General features: G+C 37.8%; 1 protein-coding gene across 1 annotated transcript in view; it reads left to right on the top strand.

The window, feature by feature from the left end:
* The first annotated feature begins 3823 nt into the window (after positions 1 to 3823).
* LOC120882546 (ATP-binding cassette sub-family A member 3-like) overlaps positions 3824 to 25715 on the top strand; it is a 229630-nt gene continuing 207738 nt past the window's right edge. The window contains exons 1-4 of the mRNA XM_040266561.1: positions 3824 to 3883; positions 4230 to 4485; positions 18783 to 18910; positions 22765 to 22885. Of these exons, the coding sequence (XP_040122495.1) occupies positions 3824 to 3883; positions 4230 to 4485; positions 18783 to 18910; positions 22765 to 22885 (565 nt within the window). The remainder of the gene's footprint in view (positions 3884 to 4229; positions 4486 to 18782; positions 18911 to 22764; positions 22886 to 25715) is intronic.

Consider the following 25715-nt stretch of genomic DNA (forward strand, 5'->3'; position numbering starts at 1 on the left):
AGCATAATTGTTGCACTAGGAATTACAAAATATAATATTAACCCATACTCTATTTAGAACTAACATTTTAGCACTTTAATTGAAATACAGAAATCTAATTATATAGGTCCCACTCTATTATCACTGCCTGGAAAATCCCATGGATAGAGGAGCCTGGCAGGCTATATAGTCCATGGGATTGCAAAGAGTCCAACACAGTTTGGCAACTGAGCACAGCACAGCACATAGGTCCTTTTACTCTTTTCCCCCTTATACTATATTTTTCTCATATTACATTTTAATTTATTGTAAACTTCATTAGCTCATATTATATCCTTCTAAAGAATGCAAGAAGTCAAGAATAATATTTTTTATTTGTCCAGATGCTTACCATTTCTGTTGCTTTTTTTTTCATTTTTTATGTTACAAGTTTCCTTGTTATCATTTCTCTTCTCTCCGAAGAGCTTCCTATAATAATTCTTGTAGATTAGACCAGCTATCAGTGGAATCTTTCAGTTTTCCTTCTTCTGTGAATGTCTATTTCAGACTTGTGTTTCTGAAGGATTTCTTTGCAAATATTCAATTCCAGGTTAAAAGCTTTTTTTCTTTAGAACTTTAAAAATGTTGGTTTTTTCCTACTGGTTCTCCCAGTTTCTGATGGCAATCTGCTGTTTTTCAAATTTTTTTTTTAATCACTCTTCTTTTTTTTTTAATTTATTTTTTATTTTACTTTACAATTCTGTATTGGTTTTGCCATACATTGACATGAATCCACCATGGGTGTACATGCGTTCCCAAACATGAACCCCCCTCCCACCCCCCTCCCCACAACATCTCTCTGGGTTATCCCCGCGTACCAGCCCCAAGCATGCCATATCCTGCATCGGAAATAGACTGGCAATTCGATTCTTACATGATATACACAATGGAGTATTACTCAGCCGTTAAAAAGAATACATTTGAATCAGTTCTGATGAGATGGATGAAACTGGAGCCGATTATACAGAGTGAAGTAAGCCAGAAAGAAAAACACCAATACAGTATACTAACACATATATATGGAATTTAGAAAGATGGCAATGATGACCCTGTATGCAGGACAGCAAAAAAGACACAGATATGTATAGCGGACTTTTGGACTCAGTGGGAGAGGGAGAGGGTGAGATGATTTGGGAGAATGGCATTGAAACATGTTTTTCAAATTTATGTCTCCTTATAGACATAAGGAGACGTAAGGAGACATAAGGAGGTTTTCCTCTGTCATTTTTAAAAGAGTTTTTGTTTCAGTTTTAATCATTTGAGTATGATGTATCTAGACATAAATTTCTTTGGTTTATCTTGTTTAAGGTTTGCTCAGCTTCTTGTAATGTCACTTTGTATCACATTTGGAACTTTTCAACCATTATATCTTTAAATATTTTTTCAACATCACACTTTTCCGTCTTCTGAGATTCTGATGAGTAATATGCTAGGCTTTATTTTTGTTATTTCATGTATGTCTGAGGCTCTATTAATTTTTTCTAACCCCCTCTTCCTGCCATTTTCTTCATACTGGATAATTTCTAGTAATCTATCTTCAAGTTCACTGAGTCTTTCCTCTGTCATCTTCATTCTGCCATTGAGTTTATCCAGTGAATGTTTTATTTTGATTACTTTGGGTTCTAAAATTTGTCTTTGATTTTTCTTTATATCTTTCATTTGTTTCCTGATGCTTTTTTCTATTTTAAATGTTGTTTCAAGTTTGCAGCTGCTGTCTTGAATATTTTAATAGTAGCTGCTTTAAAGTCTTTTTCAGTAATTGAAACATCTATGCCATGTCATCATTGGTATCCATTTATTATCTTTTCCTATGCAAAATGAGATTTTGTATTTTATTGTGAGCTGTATAATTTTAGATTGTATTCTGGATATTTTGTGTATTAAACTATGAGAATCCAGGTCCTATTTAAAGTTCCATGGAAAATCTCAGTACTTCTGTTTAGTAAGCAACTGACCTGGTTTTAGAGTTGGCAGATTTAACAAGTAAAATACAGAATACTCAATTAAATTTGATTTTTAGATAAAGTATGAATAATGTTTTAGTATAAGTATACCCCAAGCAAAAAAATCTTATTTATCTGAAATTCAAATTTAACTGGACATCCTCTTTTATCTGGCAACCCTTCTTGGTTAGGTTTAAGCCACAAATTCCAAACCACTTCTGTGGCCTGTGGTTGCAATGTCAAAAAAGTTTTAAAAGATTCTCTTATTCTCTTTAGATCCTTCTGGGACCTGGGCAGAGTCTGTATGGTTCAGTAATCAAAGTGACTGGCACAGTAACTAGGATCAGAATCACTTAATCTCTGATCAAGTCTGAGCTCCTCCTGTTCCTCTGTCTCCACAGTACCTTCAGTTTCTCTGAGACACTCTTATTTTTTGCCTTCTGGCCAGAAATCACTCACTTCCTTATTTGCCTGCCACTGAAAGTTCAGAAGTACCAATTCTGGTTTTGGTCTTTATATCCCCTGGCTACTCTTTCTGGGAGGGAACTTAAAACACCTCTTAGTATTAATGTAACACACAACACGTCTTTATTTTTCTTGAAGTCAATTCTAACTTTGATAGTCCAATGAGGCTGTTAAAATTACTGCATAGGAAGGAAATTCTGACATACTGCAATATGGATGAACTTTGAAGATATTTTATGCTAAGTGAAATAAGTCAGTCACAAAGGTCACTATCACAGGTAAGGGTTTCCACTTATATGAAGGACTAAAGATTATGAAATACTAGGTTATGATGGTTGTACAACAGTGTGAATGTGATTGCTGCCATTGAAGTGTACATCTAAAAATGGTAAATTTGATATTATGCATATTTTATGATAATTAAAAGTTCATAGCCTTTTAGTTACCCCTGCCCTGGTAGCAAATGGCACCAAGGGAAAAACCTTATAAGTACTATAATTTTTCTGATTTTATTTGTGATAAGCAGACATAGGTTAATAATTTTGATCAAAGCTAGGATCTGAACTCAAGAACCCTAACTTCTGATCTCAGATTTTTAGTTACTATGCCCTACGATCTACACCATGAGGAAAAAATTATGACTGTTTAAATATACTTAATGCTTAATATAGAACAAGGCACAAAAAATGTATTAAATAAGCAGTAAATATTCAACAACATTACATTTTGTGAGAATTTCTCTCAGAATCTATCAAAATAATAATTGATTTTTTTTAATTGGAGTATTAATTGATTATTGGAGTATTATTGATTTACAATGTAGTGTTAGTTTCTGCTATACAACAAAGTGAATCAGCTATATATATATATGTGTGTATATATATGTGTGTGTGTGTGTGTATCCCCTACCTTTTGAACCTCCCTCCAAACTCACCCTCCCATGCCACCCCTCTAGGTCATTACAGAGCACCAAGCTGAGCTCCTTGTGCTATACAGCAGCTTCCCACTAGCTATCTATTTTATATGTAATAGTGTTTGTATAGCAATGCTACTCTTTCAGTTCATTCCTCCCTCCTTTTAATAACTAATATTTTGCATTTGCAGTTTACATTTTTCTTTGTGAACATGGAGTTGCAACTTACTGATGTTGGCATCTCTATTGTCTAATATTTTCATACTTATTAGAAGATCATTAGGTGTGAATTTAATGAATTAATATTAAAAAAGAACAGACAAGTATTTATTTCAAGCTTTTTAAAAGATTATCTTTCAAGGTTGATGAAAAGAGTAGAACAGTGAAGCAATCATTTTACTTGACTAAACAACATTTTGGCAGATAATTTAAATTTTAAAAATTTCTTCTTTTTTAGTGTTGAACTTTCATTCTTTGTGGTAAAATGGATACCTTGTGGCTTCACCAGTTTGCCGTCCTCCTCTGGAAAAATTTCATATTAAAGGTAAGCGGAGGTATCTTTGAGAAATGGCTGTAAAGGCTAATGAATTTGAAAAGAAAAATTTTAATAATTCCTTCATTTCATTTAGGTTTATGGGTATTTTTCCTCTTTCATTCCATGACTGAAGGTAGATTTCTAAATCTGAAGAGTATCAATAGGGCAAACCAATAAAATCAATAGTAAAATGAGAAAAGGGTGAAAAAGACAATCCAGAGAACCATTCATTTTGTAGAATGAAGTTGAATGATATGTATATGTATTGTATACATGTATGTACACAAGTGTAAATACACACATACACACATATAATACTCTAAAGTTAATTAGTATAATTTTGTTTCTCTTGTAGAAACGGAAGATGGCTTCTTTAATTGTGGAAATTTCCATGACAGTGCTGTTCTGTACATTGATTTTGCTTCTGCGCAAACATTCCACAAGGGAACTTACACAAGCTACTTTTTTCCAGTCTTTTCCCTTGAATGAACTTCCCACTTTCCTCACTAATAAGGAAAAGGAATTTGAATTGGTTTACGTGCCTTCTGGAAGTGATGTGGCAAAAAATATTACTGAGAAAGTGAAAAACGATTTAAATGCCAACCTTGCAGGTTAGAAATTGTGATGTTTAAAATATTTTTGTAGAATAATTATTAATTTGCTGTAGAGAAGGCATGTTTCAGTGACCCTTATAACTTGTACATTAATCTCAAATATAATGTTATGAACTTTGTAAAAAAAAATCAAACACACGTAAACAAAATATATTGTTTAGAATTAGATGACAAGTTATATAATTTGTAATCTTTGTCTCTGATTGTACTTCTTAAATTAGGGTAAGTTCCTGAGTATGTCAAAAGGACACAAAGCTTCACAATAAATTTGGTAGTTCTTTCCTGGATGCATAAACTTTACTTGAGGTCACTGATTTTACATTTTGTAAAACATATTACTTAAGTGTGATATAGGATTGTATTTAGAGAGAAAATTAAAACAGTGTAGAATTACAGAAAACTTATAAAATTCTTATGTCCTTACACTCTCCTTACTCTGCACCCAATCTCTCTTCGTTGTCCCCCACAGTTAAAAATACTGTCAGAAATTTGATAAGAATCCCTCCAGTCTTGTCTCATGCTTTGACATACATGTGTTCATGGATTGATCCTGTTATATGTTTTTAAAATTATACATTTTTTTTTCATTTCAAGGGTTTTGAGATGGGAGGGAAGGGTAGATACTTTGTCATCTAAGTGACCATCTTTAAAAATTAAAGTGTTATGTTTATGTAACTTAATGCAAAATTCCCATCAATTTTAAAAATATAAACCATGACTCTCCAAAGAACTTTAGTGCTTATGATGGGCTGGTTTAGGTTACCTGTCAAGTACCCCTGTTTGTGGAGGTAGAGGACAGAGAACAGGTTGCTACTTCTTATGCTTTCCTATTATGGGTCCATCAGTGAAAAAGTTTAAGACACATTGTCATTCAGTCATATTGAGGCCATCATGAGAGAGTGTTGCTGAAGACTGGAATAGAGATCTGGTGAGCTGAAGGTACATGGTAGCATAGCTTAATACATGTATCCTTATAAACTGCTAACTTAAAAGAAAGGAAGCTGAGAAACTTTCCTCCTCCTGATAATTTCTGATACATTCTTTTATTTTCAGTTGAACTAACTCCTTAGCAAAATAGCCTAATGACTATAAGAAGAGAGATGTAAAAGTCTTTATTTGGAAAACTTCCACATTCAGTTTTTACTGCTATTCTGAAGAATTATAACTTAAGAAAAACACCTTACTAGGGGCTCCAATCAAGATGGTGGAGTAGAAGGACATGGAGATACATACCCTCATTTAACAGATACATTAAAAATACTTCTACTGGACTTCCCTGGTGGTCCAGTGGTTAAGAATTTGCCTGCTAATGCAGGCAACATGGGTTTGATCCCTGGTTTGGGAAGATATCACATCCTGTGGGGCAGCTAGGCCTGTGTGCCGCAACTACTCAGCCCACACACCCTAGAGCCTTCAAGCCACAACTACTAAGTTCATGCACTGCTCCACAATAAGAGGAGCCACTGCAACAAGAGAAGCCTACACATTACAACTAGAAAGTAGCCCTTGCTCACCACAACTAGAGAAAGCCCACATACAGCAATGAAGGACCTGTGCCCCATAGGGGGCTGAAAAACAGGAAAGATTCTCATACCAAAGGAAACGCACTCACTGGTGCGGAGATCAGCTGCGACAGAAAGGGAGGATCAGAGTCTCAGACAAGAGCACAAGAACCAGCTTGTGGTAGGTGGGCAGAGCAGAGAGAGACCTGAACAGGTGGGCTGTGCCATTATCCTGAACTCTTCAGCTTGAGACACATGTCCATGGTATAGACAAGGGCTGGGTGCTGAACTTGGTGTTTAGAGGACAGACCCAGGGAGAGGCTTTCTACTGGCTGCACAGAGACAGCCAAAGGGGCTGGAGTGTGGTAAGGCAGCAACCAAGGGCGTTTGAGAAAGAAGTCTGGGCCTACTATAGATGCCTGGTCAACAAGCCATTGTTAAGTGGTGCTTGAAGGAAGGGGTAGGGTTGCCAATGCAGCTTCTTTCTCCATGTGCTGGCCCTGGTCTTTATGGGCTTTGGGCTCCCACACCCCAGCCACCTCCTTGATGGGCTCTGGGAACAGACTTCAGTGGTTTACCCACTGCAGAGGCAAGGCTGAAACCACAGCTGAGCTGCAGGGGCAGTGGGACCTAGGAAGCAAGGCTGAAATCTCTTCCCACAGCTGTGCAAGTCTCAGATTTACATATCTGCCCATCACCAGTTTGTAAATTCAGCATCTGTAGGACATCTGAGTGGACAGTGGGTGCTCCTATGGACAGGACAGGTCTGGCCTTAGCAGCTGTGTATTTGTGGGCACATACATATGGGGGCAGGGTCAGGATAGAGTCTGGGCTGGCTGTCTAGCTCCCACAAGCAGGTCTAGGTGCATGACTACTGCAGTCTTAGAACCTGCCTTCAGCATATCTGCATTGATGGTCTTGTGAAAACAACATGTGAGGGACACCAGGGCTGATTGCCAGCATTCCCAAGGCTGAGATGGGGCCAAGGGCAGTGCCAGAAACAGTGCATTTTGTGAGCCCACACAATGGGTGACAGGTGACACAGCAGAGTATACTCATCCAGTGAACGGCCCTGGCAGAATACTCAGTTGTTCTATCCTAGTGGGAGAGCCCTAATCCAGCATACCTCATACTGCAGAAACAGCTCAGAAATGAATCTGGGCATGTCTACTCCAACAACTAGGGAACAGAACCAGCCTTGGCAGGGCAGTGACAACCACAGAGTAAAAGAAGATAACCTGATCAGTATCCAGTGTAGGCTCTAGTCACCACAATGTCAGTCACACTTTCTATCAGGAGGATAATGGCCAGCACACACTGAAGTAAGAGGTGGCAGACAGCTACACCAAAAAATAATTCTCACACCAAAAATGATTAAATCCACACAGGTTATGCAGAGGGACACTCCTACATAAAAATAGCCCTTTAAAACCACAGTAGATAATTGTTCCTCCTAAACTTATTAAGCAAGAGAAGTAGAAGTAAAATGAAGAGGCAGAGGAACCACTCCCAATGAAAAGATCAAGAGAACTCCTCTGAAAGGAAGAACAATAGACCTCTTTAAAAGAATAGACCTCTCTAGTCTAATAGACACTGAGTTAAAAAGGAGATAATAAAAATTCTGAAGGAAGTAAGAAAAATTATTGATAGAAATGCAGATTACTATAAAAAGGAAATAGAAACTATAAAAAGGAAACAAGAAAAATTAGAGAACCATTCGCCAAGATGAAAGCTGAGCTAAAGGCAATGAATAGCAGAATGAATAATGCAGAAGAATGCATAAGTGATCTGGAAGATACAATAATGGAAATCAGCCAGTCAGAACAGCAGACAAAAAGTCAAATTTTGAAAATAATGAAAATATTGCAAGAGACTTATGAGATAGTATATAGTGTGCCAATCTACACATAATAGGAACCTCAGAAGAAAAAGAAAAAGAGGATTGAAAATATATTTGAAAAATTATGGCTGAAATCTTCCCAAACCTAAAGAAGGAAGGTTTAGTTTTTATTTAGTCTTCTCTAAATCAAAAAGAAATAAGAATCTATAGGAAAGAGGAAATCATAATTGGAAAGCAAATCACTTAAATAAGCCAGTACATAGTTAAAGTGTTAGTTGCTCAGTTGTGTCTGACTCTTTGCAACCCCATGGATATAGCCTGCCAGGCTCCTCTGTCCATGGAATTCTCCAGGCAAGAATACTGGAGTGAGTTACCATTTCCTTCTCCAGGAGATCTTCCTAATCCAAGGACTGAACCCAGGTCTCTGCTTTGCAGGCAGATTCTTTACCATCTGAACTACCAGGGAAGCCCTGAAATAAGACAGTATATAGATTTAAAAGTCAAAACATTTCTATAGAAGCAATAATGAACAAAAATAACCACAGGAACAGCAAAAGGATGGACATGAAGATGTAAAAGAGGATATCAAAATCATAAAATGTGGGGGAAGAGAGTAAGAAAATGTAGATTGTTTTGTCCCTAGAATATCTTTGAGCTTGTGTGACTACCAGTCTAAAGCAAGTAGATGTAGGAAAGGTTTAATATACTTGAAAAAGTTACCCTTAACCACAAATCAAAAGCATACAATAGATTCATAAAAACCAAAAAGAAGAGAATTTAAGCCTAATAACAAAAGAAAATCACCAAAGCATAAAAAGAAAAACAAAAAAGAAAGATATAAGAAGAAATATAAAGCCAATGGGAAAACAAGGCTTAAAATAGTAATAAATACATGCTGCTGTGTGCTTAGTCACTCAGTCATGTCCAACTCTTGTGACCCCATAGACTGTAGCCTGCCAGACTCCTCTCTCCACAGGATGCTCCATGCAAGAATATTGGGGTGGCTTGCCATTTCCTTCTCTAGGGGATCTTCCTGACCCAGGGATCGAACCCAGGTCTCCTGCATTGCAATCAGACTCTTTACAGACTGAGCTATGACAGAAACCCAGTAAATACAACAAATACATATCTATCATACCTTAAAAGTCAGTGGACTAAATGCTCCACTCAAAAGACACAGAGTGGCAGATTGGATAGGAAAAAAAAAAAAAAACCAAGAGACTACAATATGCTGCCCACAAGAGACCCACTTTGGGGCAAAGGACACACACAGATTGAAAGTAAGGGGATGGGAAAAAGATATTCATGGAAATGGCAAGAAAGCAGGGTTTGCAATACTCATAATCAGACAAAATGAACTTTAAAACAAGTGACAGAAAGAAAAAGGACACTAAATAATGGTAAAAGGATTCATACAAGGAGAGGATATTACACTTGTCAACATATGTGCACTTAATGTAGAAGCACCCAAATACATAAAACAGACATGAAGGAAGAAATTGATGAGAATGCAATAATAGTAGGAGACCTTAACACCTCACTCATATCAATGGGCAGATCCATAAGGTACCAAATATTCGAAATGATACAATAGAATAGTTGGTCTTGATATCTATAGGACCTTATATCCAAAAAAAGAAAAAAAAGCGACCCACCAAAATGAAATCAATAAAAGAAATTGATAAGTTCAACAGATCAATCTCTAAAAGTAAAATAGTACTCTTAAAGAAAAGCTCCCTACAAACAAAAGTCAGGGGTCAGATGTCTTTCAGGAGAATTCTACCAGACATACAAAGAAGTACTTAAACCAATCATTCCTGAACTCTTCCAAAAGATTGAAGAGGAGGGAATGCTTCCAAAGACATTCTATGAAGACACCATCACCCTGATAGCAAAACCTGATAAAGACACTAGCATAAAAGAAAATTACAGGCCAATATATTATATTTGATGAATACATATGCAAAAATTCTCCAAAAAGTTAGGAAAAGCAAGTGTAAATAAACAATTCCCTTAAAATCACATAAAAAATACTGACCAAGGAGGTGAAAGATTTATATGCTGATGAAACATTAATAAAGGAAACTGAAGATAATTCAAAGAAAGGGAAAGATATCCCATACTCTTGGATTGGAAGAATTTAAAATGGGCATACTACCCAAAGCAATCTATGGATTTAATGTGATCCTATCAAATTACCCACAGAACTAGAACAAATTATTTTAAAATTTACATGGAAACATAATAGACTGAGAATTACCAATGCAATCTTGAGGGAAAGGAAGAAAGCAGGAGGCATAACCCTTCCAGTCATCAGACAATAGCGCAAAGCTAAAATAATGAAAACAGCATGGTATTCACCAAAACATAGACTATGAATCACTGGAACAGAATAGAGAAAAATAAACTCACACACCTATGGACGATTAATCCTTGACAAAGGAGGTAGAATATACAAGGAGGAAAAGACATTGTTTTCAGCAAGTGGTGTTGGAAAAGCTGAACAGCCACACGTAAATCAAAGAAGTTAACAACACATCCTCACACTATGCACAAAAATAAACTCAAAATGACTTAAAAACTTAAATGTAAGAGGACACCATAAAATTCCTAGAAGAGAATGTAGGCAAATGACATAAAGTATACTAATATTTTCTCAGGTCAGTCTTCCAAGGCAAATGGAACCTAATCAAACTTATAAATTTTTGTACAGCAAAGGAAATCTTAAACAAAATGTAAAGGCTGGGAGGAAATGTTTGCAAATAATGCAACTGACAAAGCCTTAATTTCCAAAACATACTAATAGCTCATACAACTCAACAACAAAAAAATCAAAAGTCAATCAAAAAATGGGGAGAAGATCTGAATAGACATTTCTCCAAGGAAAACATACAGATGGCCTAAAACCCATGAAAAGATGCTCAAAACATTGTTAATTATTAGAGAAATGCAAATCAAAACTGTGATAAGTTATCATCTCACAATTGTCAGAATGGACATTATTTAATAGTCTACAAATAATAAATATTGGTGAGGTTGTGAACAAAAAGAAACTCTCTTACACTGTTGGTAGAAATGTAAATTGGTTTAGACAGTATGGAAAACAGTATGGAGGTTCCTGAAAAAACTAAAAACAGTTTCCATATGGTAGGCAATTCCACTCCTGGTAGCATATACCCAGACAAAACTATAATTCAAAAAGACACACGCACCCATATGTTCATTGTAGCACTATTTACAGTAACCAAGAGGAAACAAACTAAATGTTGATTGACATATGTATGGGTAAAGAAGATGTCATATATATATATAATATGACATTATATATATTATATAGATGCCATTATCCATATGTCATTATATATACACATATATAATGCAAAATTACTCAGTCTTAAAAAAGAATGAAATAATATCATTTGAAGCAACATGGGTGAATTTAGACCTTATCATACTAAGAGAAGCAAGTCAGAGAGAGAAAGACAAATACCATATACTATAACATGTGGAATCTAAAACACAACACAAAGAAATATATCTATGAGACCAAACAGAATTAGAGAGAACAGACTTGTCATTGCCAAGAGGGAGGAGGGTGGAGGATGGAAGGATTAGGAATTTGGGATTAGCAGATGCAAATTAGTATATACAGAATGTATAATGAATAAGGACCTACCATATAGCTCAGGAAAATATATTCAGTATACTGTGGTATACAATAATATACAATAATGGAAAAGAATCAGTTCAGTTTAGTTCAGTTGCTCCAGTCTTGTCCAGCTCTTTGTGATCCTATGGACTGAAGCATGCCAGGCTTTCCTGTCCATCACCAACTCCCAGAGCTTGTTCAAACTCATGTCCAGCAAGTCGGTGATGCCATCCAACAATCTCATCCTCTGTCATCCCCTTCTCCTTCTGCCTTCAATCTTTCCCAACATCAGGGTCTTTTCCAATGAGTCAGTTCTTCGCATGAGGTGGCCAAAGTATTGGAGTTTCAGCTTCAGCATCAGTGCTTCCAGTGAATATTTAGGACTGGATTGGGAATAGTGGATTGGGTTGCCATGCCCTCTTCCAGGGAATCTTTCTGACCCAGAGAGCAAACCTACATCTCTTATGTCTCCTGCATTGGCAGGCCAGTTCTTTACCACTGGTGGCAACTTATAGCAATTCTTAATTTTAAAAAGCCTAATATATCAATCTTATCCTTAGAGTTTATTGTTCTTTGTGTTCTGTTTGGAAAACTTACCCTTGCTGACATGGGTATTTTGGGGATTTTTTTGTTTTGCATAGATATCTACAATATATAAGGAACTTTTTTTTTAATGATATGAGATTTCATTTATTCCCATTTGGATATTCATTTGACTTCTTACTTTTTAATGGAAAAGACCACTCTTTATCTACTACTCTGTATTTCCACTTTTATCATAAATTAATGTTCTGTATATTCATGAATGTATTTATGAGTTCTATTGGTCTATTTGTATATCCAGTGTCAGTCTGATTCTATCTTAATCCCTATAATTTTATCATGTTCTGATAACCTGTAGGGGAAGCCATCTCACCTTGTTCTTCACCCTTGTATTTCTATACAAGTTTAAGAATCAGCTTCTAACATTACATAAAAATTCTATTTGGAATTTTATTAGAGTTGCATTGGCTCTATATGTCAATTTTTACATTTTCACAATGTGGCTTTCTTAAATCCTTGAACATGGATCAGTTCAGTTCAGTCATTCAGTCGTGTCCAACTCTTTGCGACCCCATGAATCGCAGCACGCCAGGCCTCCCTGTCCATCACCAAATCCCGGAGTTCACTCAGACTCACATCCATCGAGTCAGTGATGCCATCCAGCCATCTCATTCTCTGTTGTCCCCTTCTCCTCCTGCCCCCAATTCCTCCCAGCATCAGAGTCTTTTCCAATGAGTCAACTCTTCACATGAGGTGGCCAAAGTACTGGAGTTTCAGCTTCAGCATCATTCCTTCCAAAGAAATCCCAGGGCTGATCTCCTTCAGAATGAACTGGTTGGATCTCCTTGCAGTCCAAGGGACTCTCAAGAGTCTTCTTCAATACCACAGTTCAAAAGCATCAATTCTTCAGCGTTCAGCTTTCTTCACAGTCCAACTCTCAGATCCATACATGACCACTGGAAAAACCATAGCCTTGACTAGACGGACCTTTGTTGGCATAGATATACATTTTTAAAAACTTACTTCTTAATATTCTATTTATGTTTCTTGATATAGAGGCTATCAAAGACTTTAATATCTTTCTTACATTGATGTTGTTCAGTGGCTAAGTTGCCCTGACTCTTTGCAACCCCACAGACTGCAGCATGCCAGGCTTCCCTGTGCTTCATTATTTCACCAAGTTTGCTCAAACTCCTGTCCATTGAAGTGGTGATGCCATCCAACCATATCATCCTCTGTTGTCCCCTTTTCCTCCTGCTCTCAGTCTTTCCAGTATCAGGGTCTTTTCCAGTGAATCCACACTTCACATTAGGGGCCAAAGTATTGGAGCTTCAGCTTCAGCATCAGTCCTTCCAATGAAAATCCAGGGTTGATTTCCTTTAGGATTGACTGGGTTTGATCTCCTTTCAGTCCTAGGGACCCTCAAGAGTCTTTTCCAGCACCACAGTTCAAAAGCATCAATTCTTCAGCACGCAGTCTTCTTTATGTTCCAACTCTCACATCCCTACATGATTATTGGAAAAATCATAGCTTTGATTGTGTATAGCCATTTGTCAGCAAAGTGATGTCTCTGCTTTTTAATATGCTGTGTAAGTTTTTCATAGCTTTCCTTCTAAGGAGAAAGTGTCTTTTAATTTCATGACTGCAGTCACCATCCACAGTGATTTTGGAGCCCCCCCAAAATAAAATCTATCACTGCTTAATCTTTTTCCCCACCTATTTGCCATGAAGTGATGGAACTGGATGCCAAGATCGTAGTCTTTTGAATGTTGAGTTTTAAGCCAGCTTTTTCAGTCTACTCTTTCACCTTCCTCAGGAGGCTTTAGTTCCTCTTTGCTTTCGGCCATTAGAGTGGTATCATCTGCATATCTGAAACTGTTGGTATTTCTCTCAGCAATCTTGGTTCCAGCTTGTGATCCATCCAGCCTGGAGTTTTGCATGATGTCAGTCAGTTCATTAGGTCAGCCACGTCTGACTCTTTGCAACCCCATGCACTGCTGCACACCGGGCATCTCTGTCACCAACTCCCGGAGTTTGCTCAGACTCATGTCCATGGAGTCGGTGATGCCATCCAACCAACTTGTCCTCTGTCATCCCCTTCTCCTCCTGCCTTCAATCTTTCCCAGCGGCAGGGCCTTTTCCAATGAGTCAGTTCTTCCCATCAGGTGGCCAAAGTATTGGAGCTTCAGCATCAGTCCTTCCAATGAATATTCACAGTTGATTTCCTTTAGGATTGACTGCTTTGATCTTGCAGTCCAAGGGACTCTCAAGAGTCTTCTCCAACACCACAGTTCAAAAGCATCAATTCTTCGATGCTTAGCTTTCTTTATGGTCCAACTCTCACATCCATACATGACTACTGGAGAAACCATAGCTTTGACTAGACGAACCTTTGTTGGCAAATAATGTCTCTGCTTTTTAATATGCTGTCTAGGTTGGTCATAGCTTTTCTTCCAAGGAGCAAGCATCTTTTAATTTCATGGCTGCAGTCACCATCTGCAGTGATTTTGCAGCCCCCCAAAATAAAGTCTGCTGCTGTTTCCACTCTTTCCCCACCTATTTGCCATGAAGTGATGGGATCAGTTGCCATGATCTTAGTCTTTGAATGCTGAGTTTTAAGCCAACTTTTTCACTGTCCTCTTTCACCCTCATTAAGAAGCTCTTTAGTTCCTCTTCACTTTCTGCCATAAGAGTGGTGTCATCTGCATATCTGAGGTTATTGGTATTTCTCCTGGCAATCTTGATTCCAGCTTGTGCTTCGTTGAGCCTGACATTTTGCATGATGTACTCTGCATAAGTTAAATAAACAGAGTGACAGTCTATAGCCTTGATTTACTGCTTTTCCAATTTTGAACCAATCTATTGTTCCATATTTGGTTCTAACTGTTTCTTCTTGACCTGCATACAGGTTTCTCAGGAGGCAGGTAAGGTGGTCCAGTATTCCCACCCCTGTAAGAACTTTCCAGTTTGTTGTGATCCACACAATCAAAGGCTTTGGTGTAGTCAGTGAAGCAGAAGTAGATTTTTTTCTAGAATTCCTTTGCTTTTTCTATTATCCAGTGAATGATGGCAATTTGATCTCTGATTTCTCTTCCTTTTCTAAATCCAGCTTGTACTTCTAGAAGTTCTCTGCTCACATACTGTTGAAGCCTGGCTTGAAGGATTTTGAGCATTACCTTGCGAGCATGTAACATCAGCATTATTGTATGGTAGTTTGAGCATTCTTTGGCATTGTCTTTCTTTGGGATTGGAATGAAAGCTGACCTTTTTCAATCCTGTGGCCACTGCTGAGTTTTCCAAATTTGCTGCCATATTGAGTGCAGAACTTACCTGCATCATCTTTTAGAATTTGAACTAGCTCAGCTGTAATTCTATCACCTCCACTAGCTTTGTTGTAGTAATTCTTCCTAAGACCCACTTGACTTCACATTTCAGGGTGTCTGACTCTTGGTGAGTGAGCACACCGTTGTGGTTTTCCAGGTCATTGAGACCTTTTTTTACATCGTTCTTCTGTGTATTCTTGCCAACTTTTCTCAAATCTCTTTTTCTCTTAGGCCCTTGCCATTTATGTCCTTTATTGTGCCCATCTTTGCAAGAAATATTCCTTTGGTATCTCCAATTTTCTCGAAGAGACCTTTAGTCTTTCCTGTTCTGATATTTTCCTTTATTTCTTTACGTTGTTCACTTAAGAAGGCTATCTTATCTCTCCTTGCTATTCTCTGCAATGCTGCATTCAGTTACATATATATATATTTTCTCCTCTCCTTTCATTTTTCTTCTTTTCTCAGCTATTTTTAAGGCCTGCTCAGACAACCACTTTGCCTTCTTTAATTTCTTCTTTTGGGGGATGGTTTTGATCACCACCTCATGTACAATGTTATGAACCTCCTTCCATAGTTCTTCAGGCACTCTATCTACCAGACCTAATCCCTTGAATGTATTTGTCACTTCCACTGTATCATCAATCATAAGGGATTTTATTTTTTTTTTACTTTATTTTATTGGTTTTGCCATACATTGTCATGAATCCACCACGGGTGTATACAAGCTCCCAATCCTGAATCCCCCTCCCACCTCCCACCCCATACCATCTCTCTGGATCATCCCCATGCACCAGCCCCAAGCATCCTGTATCCTGTATCGAACATAGACTGGCACTTCGTTTCTTACATGATAGTATACATGTTTCAAAGCCATTCTCCCAAATCATCCCACCCTCTCCCTCTCCCTCAGAGTCCAAAAGTCCATTCTATACATTTGTGTCTCTTTTGCTGTCTTGCATAAAGGGTCATCATTACCCTCTTTCTAAATTCCGTATATATGTGTCAGTATACTGTATTGGTGTTTTTCTTTCTGGCTTACTTCACTCTGTATAATCGGCTCTAGTTCCATCCATCTCATTAGAACTGATTCAAATGTATTCTTTTTAATGGCTGAGTAATACTCCATTGTGTATATGTACCACAGCTTTATTATCCATTCATCTGCTGATGGACATCTAGGTTGTTTCCATGTCCTGACTATTATAAACAGTGCTGCGATGAACATTGGGGTACATGTGTCTCTTTCAATTCTGGTTTCCTTGGTGTGTATGCCCAGCAGTGGGATTGCTGGGTCATAAGGCAGCTCTATTTGCAATTTTTTAAGGAATCTCCACACTGTTTTCCATAGTGGCTGTACTAGTTTGCATTCCCACCAACAGTGTAAGAGGGTTCCCTTTTCTCCACATCCTCTCCAGCATTTATTGCTTGCAGACTTTTGGATAGCAGCCATTCTGACTGGTGTGAAATGGTACCTCATTGTGGTCTTGATTTGCATTTCTCTGATAATGAGTGATGTTGAGCATCTTTTCATGTGTTTGTTAACCATCTGTATGTCTTCTTTGGAGAAATGCCTATTTAGTTCTTTGGCCCATTTTTTGATTGGGTCGTTTATTTTTCTGGAGTTGAGCTGCATAAGTTGCTTGTATATTTTTGAGATTAGTTGTTTGTCAGTTGCTTCATTTGCTATTGTTTTCTCCCATTCAGAAGGCTGTCTTTCACCTTACTTATAGTTTCCTTTGTTGTGTAGAAGCTTTTCATTTTAATTAGATCCCATTTGTTTAGGGATTTGATTTAGGTCATACCTGAATGGCCTAATGTTTTTCCCTACTTTCTTCAAGTTAAGCCTGAATTTTGCAGTAAAGAGCCCATGATTTGAGCCACATTCATCTCAAGGTCTTGTTTTTGATGACTGTATAAATCTTCTCCATATTTGGGTGCAAAGAATATAATCAATATGATTTCAGCTTTGACCATCTCATGACGTCTATGTGCAGAGTCGTCTCTTGTGTTTTTGGAAGAGAGTGTTTGCAATGACCAGTGTGTTATCTCAGAAAACTCTGTTAGCCTTTGCCCTGCTTAATTTTGTACTCTAAGGCCGAACTTGCCTGTTACCCCAGGTATCTCTTTACTTCTTACTTTGTATTCCAGTCCCCTGTGAGGGAAAGGACATCTTTTTTTCTTGTTAGTTCTAGAACATCTTGTTGGTTTTACTAGAACTGTTTAACTTCATCTTCTTTAGCTTTATTGGTTGGGACATAAACTTGGATTACTGTAAGGTTGAAAAGTTTGTTTTGGAAACGAACCGAGATCATTCTGTCCTTTCTGAGATTGCACCCTCTTTTGTTGACTGTGAGAGCTACTCCCTTTCTTCCAAGGGATTCTTGCCCACAATTAGATATAATGATTATCTGAATTAAATTCATTGATTACTGTCCATTCTTTTTTCACTGATTTCCTAAAATGTCGATGTTCACTCTTGCTACCTCTTCCTTGACCACATCTGATTTACCTTGATTCATGGTCCTAACATTCCAGGTTCTTATGCAATATTCTTGTTTATAGCATCAGACTTACTTTCACCTCTAGACACATCCACAACTGAGAGTCATTTCCACTGTGGCCCAGCTTCTTCATTCTTTCTGGAGCCATTTCTCCACTCTTCCTCAGTAGCGTATTGGGCACCTACCAACTTGTGGGGATCATCTTCCAGTATCATTTCTTTTTGCCTTTTCATACTGTTCATGGGGTTTTCAAGGCAATGAAACTGGAGTCGTTTGCCATTCCCTTCTTCAGGGGATCATGTTTTGTCCGAACTCTCCACCATGACCCATCTGTCTTGGGTGGCCATGCACAGCATGGCTCATAGCTTCATTGTACCCAAGGCTGTGATCCATGTGATCATTTTGGTTAGCAGTGATTGTGGTTTTTACTTCCTATGAAAATTCTGCAGTCAGTTAAGTTACTTGTATGTGTGTGATTGTGTATGAGTGGTTTTGTGAGAATGTATTTCCAAATTTCATACAGATTCACTTGTGAATGAGAAATATAATTGAAAATGTAGTTTTATTCTAAAACTTAAGGTTGGTTTCTGAAATATCATACTTCCCACAGAAATAAGTGTCATTTCTCTTCACCTTTTTTCCTTTAAATTGCTAGATTCAAAACACAATAGAAAATTCTCCTGTCCCAGTTTACCTTAATATACAGTTATTGTAATGGTTAAACATTATTCAAAGTAGCATATACAGTTTATAATACATAATAATTTTGTGTACCCCAGATATTCACGAGGACATCTGTGATGGCAATATTTGAGTAATAATGTTCTAAATTTTATAATAATATGACAGGATTATGGTATTTATGGTAATGATAGGAAGATAGGAATAATCATTAGACATTTTGCATTTGTACGATGCTTGTTTTTCTCTGTACAGTTCGTGGCTTTCCTTCAGAAGAAGATTTTGAAAAGTATATTAAATACAAAAATCAGTCTGCTCTTGTGCTGGCTGCTATCATATTTGATCATGACTTCAAAAACAGTAATGACAGATTGCCACTTAAGGTGAGAAAGTTTTATCTAAATAATTTATATTTCAAAGCTTCAGGGGTTTAATGAAATGAAGGTAACATCATGATTTTATAAACAGCAAAAGTTATAACTTGCTCAAGATAATAACTGCTGTATATAAGAGCAGGAATTTGAATCTTTTAATAGTTCCAACTTATTTTAATACCTATACTTTTAGTCATCACATTATGCTGATAAGAATAAAACTGTACCTTAAGGTCTTGTGGCTTCCCTGGTAGCTCAGTTGGTAAAGAATCCGCCTGCAATGCAGGAGACCCCTGTTTGATCCCTGAGTCTGGAAGATCTGCTGGAGAAGGGATAGGCTACCCACTCCACTATTCTTGGGCTTTTGGTGGCTCAACTGGTAAAGAATCTGCCTGCAATGCAGGAGACCTGGGTTCTATCCCTGGGTTGGGAAGATCCCCTGGAGGAGGACATGGCAACTCACTCCAGTATTCTGGCCTGGAGAATTCCATGGACTGTATAGTCCATGGGGTCGCAAAGAGTTGGACACGAGTGAGTGACGCTCACCCACTCTTAAGGTCTTCTATTCAGAAAAATGAAGTAATAGGAACTTTAGTAAGGATATTTATTTTGCCAATCTACCTGGCCAGGTAAATGTTTCTAGTCCTGCAAATTGTGGTTAAGAAAATAATAATATAGATACATAAAAAAGATGGGCAGTAATATCTGTTACCTGTTTATATATCTCTGGAATTTCAGATAGTACATACCTATATATGATATTTAAACTTTTTAGTGTGTTGATTTTAAGTGAAATTCTCATTCTGACTTTGCATGTGAAGTCAAGTTTATAATAAAGTTGTTACTATGTGAACATTAAACAAATGCAAAAGCAGCCCAGCTCATGTCTGGAACTTTTTTGGCTGTGGCAGCTTTAATTACTGGGATTGTGAGCTTTAGAAGGAATTTCTCTGCCTTCTTGTTAGGACAACTGCCTGCTAAATACCTCTTTTTTTTGCACTTGGTGTCATGCTTTAATATATTGTTGCTACATATCCAAAGAGGTAATTGCTTTAACTTTGAGAATTCTTGATTCTCTCTCTGGTGGCCATGGAAGCTTCTGTAATGCCACTAATAGCTAATTTGCATGTCCTTTATATGTTTTAAGTTTGATCTTTAAAACAAAGCCAGATATGTATACACTAGCAAGGGCTTTCCACTGGCTCAGAGGTGAAGAATCTGCCTGCAATGCAGTAGTCACAGGAGTTGCAGGTTTGATCCCTGGGTGGGGAAGATCCCTTGCAGGAGGACATGGCAACCCACTCCAGTATTCTTACCTGGAGAATTCCATGGACAGAGGAGTCTGGTGGACTACAGTTCATTGGGCCACAAAGAGTCAGACACAACTGAAGCTACTTAGCATGCATGCATACACTAGCAGATTCCAACAGGAAAGGCTTCTTTCTTTTGAATAAATTACTTAATTTCTCTTCTAAGTCTCTGGAAAATCCCATGGACGGAGGAGCCTGGTAGGCTGCAGTCCATGGGGTCGCTAGGAGTTGGACACGACTGAGCGACTTCACTTTTACTTTTCACTTTCATGCATTGGAGAAGGAAATGGCAACCCACTCCAGTGTTCTTGCCTGGAGAATCCTGCCATCTCTGGGGTCACACAGATTCGGACACGACTGAGGTGACTTAGCAGCAGCAGCAGGAACAGTTCTTAGGCTTTAGCCAGGTTGCATCAGAATTAGGACACCTGCAGCCACTGAAGAAGACTCTCATAACGTTGCTCAAGGTGGAGTGTTTTGAACTTGGTAACTTGGTGTGTCTCTTTACCAGAGAGAGATGTTCTATGTAGGGTTGACACAAATGATCAAGCTATAGTATCTGTGCATAGAGCCAGATCCAGCATTTAAGAGGCAAGTATTTGCCAGGAAAAGGGAAGAAACTCACTTTATTCTTTTCATATATGTCTACTTTGTGCTAATTACTGCCTCAAAAAAAAAATGCTTGTGCTTATATACCTTCATTGGTATATGCAGACCGCTTGGCCCAAATATCAAGTAACTTTGGTACAGTTGCAAACTTCATTTTTGTTGTTGATTCTCTGTGTCTACCATTTGAAATGTATTCCTGAAAAATTTTCCCCCGGGTTATTTTCCCAGATACCTGTTCTCTTTTTCTACACTTTACCAAACAAAATTTCTTATCTCTGCTTTCTGACTTCATGGATAATGTAGATCTACTATATTTCCTTCTTTCCTCAACCTGTGGCTGTTATGTAGCTGAACTTTATATGTTAGCTGAATTTCCCAGGCAAGACTTAATCTATCCACATGGATACCACAACAATTCATTAAGAACACAGAAAAGATCAGGTTGCTCTGCTATGTTAAAGACATTGGGGGTGTTCCATTGACTACAGAAGTTTCTTTGCACAGGATACAAGGCCATCAGTGACCTGTTTCTGAATACCCTTCCAGCCCCATTTTTGTCTCTTCTTTCTTTGAAATTTATGTTATAGCAATACTGAACCAGTAGCAGTTCTTTGCATGTACTATGTTGTCTCTTGCTCCTCTGCCTTTGGTCACATTATCCTTTGGTCACATTATCCTCTTTTGGGGAGGGAATGTGTTCTCTAGAGGTCCCTCATTTTCTTTGGATAGTTGTCATTCATTCTAGGAAACTCTTGTTGTAAGTGCAAAGTGTCCTCTTCCCTCCTCTGTGCTCCTTTAACACTTTTTGAGTTCTCTGAGATCAAGGATTGTGTACTAAGATATTTAATCATGCTGTAGCTAGCTAAAACTCTGTTTACAAATGACTGAATTATGTGAATTTTTACTTAGACATAGTGCAGGTGCCTGTTCCTTCTCATTTTCTCTGTTCTGCTTCCTTGATCATTGGTGACAGTACTCTTTTGTCTTGTTAAGCTACTCAGATTCTACCATAATTTACACTTTTAGTTTACTTATCTTTTCAGACACAGTGATAATTGTTTTTTCATTTAATACTTAAAATAGGCAACATTCAACATTTAAATGTTATCACTCCTCCTCTTCTTCATCTGGGTTTTTCCTTATGTGTCATTCATTATTTTGAAGAGGGAGTTATATTTTTGCCCTACCATATTTGGCTAACATGATGGGAAATGAAATAATGGAACTTTCTGAATTTTCACCAGTTGTGGCTGTTGTTTAGTCGCTAAGTGGTGACTGACTTTTTAAGACCCCGTGGACTATACCCCACAAGGCTACTCTGTCTATGGGATTTCCCAGGCAAGAATACTGGAATGAGTTGCAATTTCCTTCTCCAGGGGATCGTCCAACCCAGGGATCATACCTGCATTTACTACATTAGCAGGTGGATTCTTTACCACTGAGCTACCAGGGAAGACACCAGAGAAGTAGTTGTTTAATCACTGAGTCATGTTCAACTCTTTGTGACCCCATGGACTGTAGCCTGCCAGACTTCTCTGTCTGTGGGATTTCCCAGACAAGAATACTGAAGTGGGTTGCCATTTCTTTCTCCCACCAGGGAAGTAGGCAGGTCAGTTCTCCGTGTAGAAAATTCATTCATAATGATCAAAGAAGTACCACTACTGTGTCTTTGAAACTCAAAGGCAAAATGCCATGGAGATAAAAGAGGAAACATGTAAATTTAGTCAATTTTAAATTATGACTGTGATTATAGGATGTGAGTCCTGCTACTTTTTCCCTGTTGACAGTGATACTGTCGTTTCTCCTCATTTAGAACTCTGAATTGCTCACTTGTCCTCAAAACACAACTTTTAACTTTGTATTTTATGTACTTTTCATGGCTAGTATTTGCTTTTTGATGTTTATTGGCTTAAAATATTTGTTTTCTATTATTGTTCATTCTAGGTAAAATATCGTCTGCGTTACCTTTCTGATAAAAATACTCCGTGGTTTACAGAACTTCTCTTTCCAGTAAATCCGTCTGTAGGACCCAGGAACCCTACCTCTGCAGAAGGGGGAAATCCTGGTGAGCATATCCTTAAGCACACTTAATTATTATTTTGGTTGTCCAATCTGGCAGTCATTTAACATTTTTTTTCAACATGTGAGAAAGAAATGTGTTTCTTTGTGAATTGTGACAGTAAGTTTTTTAAATTTAGTTTTTATGGTAAAACAAGCATATAGAAAACCTTATATGTTTGGAAAACTCAACAGTGGCCATAGGACTGGAAAAGGTCAGTTTTCATTCCAATCCCAAAGAAAGGCAATGCCAAAGAATGTTCAGACTCCTGCACAATTGCCCTCATGTCACACGCTAGTAAAATAATGCTTAAAATTCTCCAAGACAGGCTTCAACACTATGTGAACTATGAAATTCCAGAAGTTCAAGCTGGTTTTAGAAAAGGCAGAGGAACCAGAGATCAAATTGCCAACATCTGCTGGATCATGGAAAAAGCAAGAGAGTTCCAGAAAAACATCTATATTGACTATGCCAAAGCCTTTGACTGTGTGGATCACAACAAACTCTGGAAAATTCTTAAAGAGATGAGAATACCAGACCACTTTACCTGCCTCTTGAAAAACCTGTGTGCAAGTCAGGAAGCAAAGCTAGAAATGGACAGGGAACAACAAACTGGTTCCAAATTGGGAAAGAAGTACATCAAAGCTGTATATTGGCACTGTGCTTATTTAACTATATGCAGAGTACATTATGAGAAACACTGGGCTGGAAGAATCACAAGCTGGAATCAAGATTGCTGGGAGAAATATCAATAACCTCAGATATGCAGATGACACAACCCTTATGGTAGAAAGTGAAGAACTAAAGAGCCTCTTGATGAAAGTGAAAGAGGAGAGTGGAAAAAGTTGGCTTAAAACTCAACATTCAGAAAACTAAGATCATAGCATCCAGTCCCATCACTTCATGGCAAATAGATGGGGAAACAGTGAAAACCAGTGACAGACTTTATTTTCTTGGGCTCCAAAATCACTGCAGATGGTGACTGCAGCCATGAAATTAAAAGATGTTTAGTCCTTGAAAGAAAAGCTATGACCAACCTAGACAGCATATTAAAAAGCAGAGACGTTACTTTGCCAACACAGGTTTGTCTAGTCAAAGCTATGGTTTTTCCAGTAGTCATGTATGGATGTGAGAGTTGGACTATAAAGAAAGCTGAGCGCCAAAGAATTGATGCTTTTGAACTGTGGTGCTGGAGAAGACTCTTGAGAGTCTCTTGGACTGCAGAGATCAAACCAGTTCATCATAAAGGAAATCAATCCTGAATATTCATTGGAAGGACTGATGCTGAAGCTTAAGCTCCAATACTTTGGCCACCTGATGGGAAGAACTGACTCATTTGAAATGACCCTTATGCTGGGAAAGATTAAAGGCGGGAAGAGAAGGGGAGGACAGAGGATGAGATGTTTGGATGGCATCACTGACTCAATGGACATGAATTTGAGTGAACTCTGGGAGTTTGTGATGGACAGGAAGGCCTGGCGTGCTGCAGTCCATGGGGTTGCAAAGAGTTGGACATGACTGAGCGACTGAACTGAACTGAACTGATACACTTGGAAAGGATCTTTGTATTACCTTCTATCATTTCCCAAACTTTTATCAATGTATATCCATGCATTTATTTAGTCTTTTTTGGTAAATGTTGGCTCTGCTGACATAGACACGTCTTCATTTACTAACACTATTTGCATGCTATGGTTCCTGTATTATTTGGGGCAGTTATTTTGATGAATGATGTTTCATTATGCAATGGTAGTTTTAAATTGTTTTTAAATTACATAGGTTAACTTTAAGGATAAAAAGCAATAGAAAGTGAAAGTGAAGTCACTCAGTTGTGTCCGACTCTTTGTGACCTTATGGACTGTAGCCTACCAGGCTCCTCAGTCCATGGAATTTTCCAGGCACAAGTACTGGAGTGGGTTGCCATTTCCTTCTCCAGGAGATCTTCCCAACCCAGGGATTGAACCTGGGTCTCCCGCACTGCAGGCAGATGCTTTACCATCTAAGCCATCAGTGAAGCACCGCCCCCCCCCGCCCCCCGCCCAAACAAACAAACAATAGAGGACTTGAATTAACTAACAATCCTGAGAATTTGTCTTTACTAAATTATTCAGCAGAAGACAAAAGCTATGTGTAATTTACCATTATCAAGAACATGATGATATATCAGTATGACAGACTACTGTGTAGTGATGAAAAATAATCATTATCAAACCTGATAAATACAGAACCATATGGATAGAATTATGAAAATGTATAATGGTCTGTATAAAAACTAGAATGACTGTCTGAAAATAAAGAAAGTTAGAGTGGTGGGATTGTGTAGTGTCTTGTCATTTTTATCAAAAACATTGAGTATTTCTCTAATCAAAAGTGGCCTTTTTAAAAATTAGTGTGCTGCATCATAAGTGAGAGTAAGTTAATTGAAAAGTGCATGATCTTAGTGGAAAAATAGTAGTTTAAAACCAAAAAGAAGCTTTGGTCCCATAAAAACATTTAAATATATGCTATTCCTCAAGGGAGGCTTTCCTTAAAAAACCTACTACACGTGTACCCCAATGTTCATTGCAGCACTGTTTATAATAGCCAGGACATGGAAACAACCTAGATGTCCATCAGCAGATGAATGGATAAGAAAGCTGTGGTACATATACACAATGGAGTATTATTCAGCCATTAAAAAAATACATTTGAATCAGTTCTAATGAGGTGGATGAAACTGGAGCCGATTATACAGAGTGAAGCAAGCCAGAAAGAATAACACCAATACAGTATACTAACACATATATATGGAATTTAGAAAGATGGTAATGATAACCCTGTATGCGAGACAGTAAAA

Source organism: Oryx dammah, unplaced genomic scaffold, assembly GCF_014754425.2.
Source record: "Oryx dammah isolate SB20612 unplaced genomic scaffold, SCBI_Odam_1.1 HiC_scaffold_2, whole genome shotgun sequence".
Lineage (NCBI taxonomy): Eukaryota > Metazoa > Chordata > Mammalia > Artiodactyla > Bovidae > Oryx > Oryx dammah.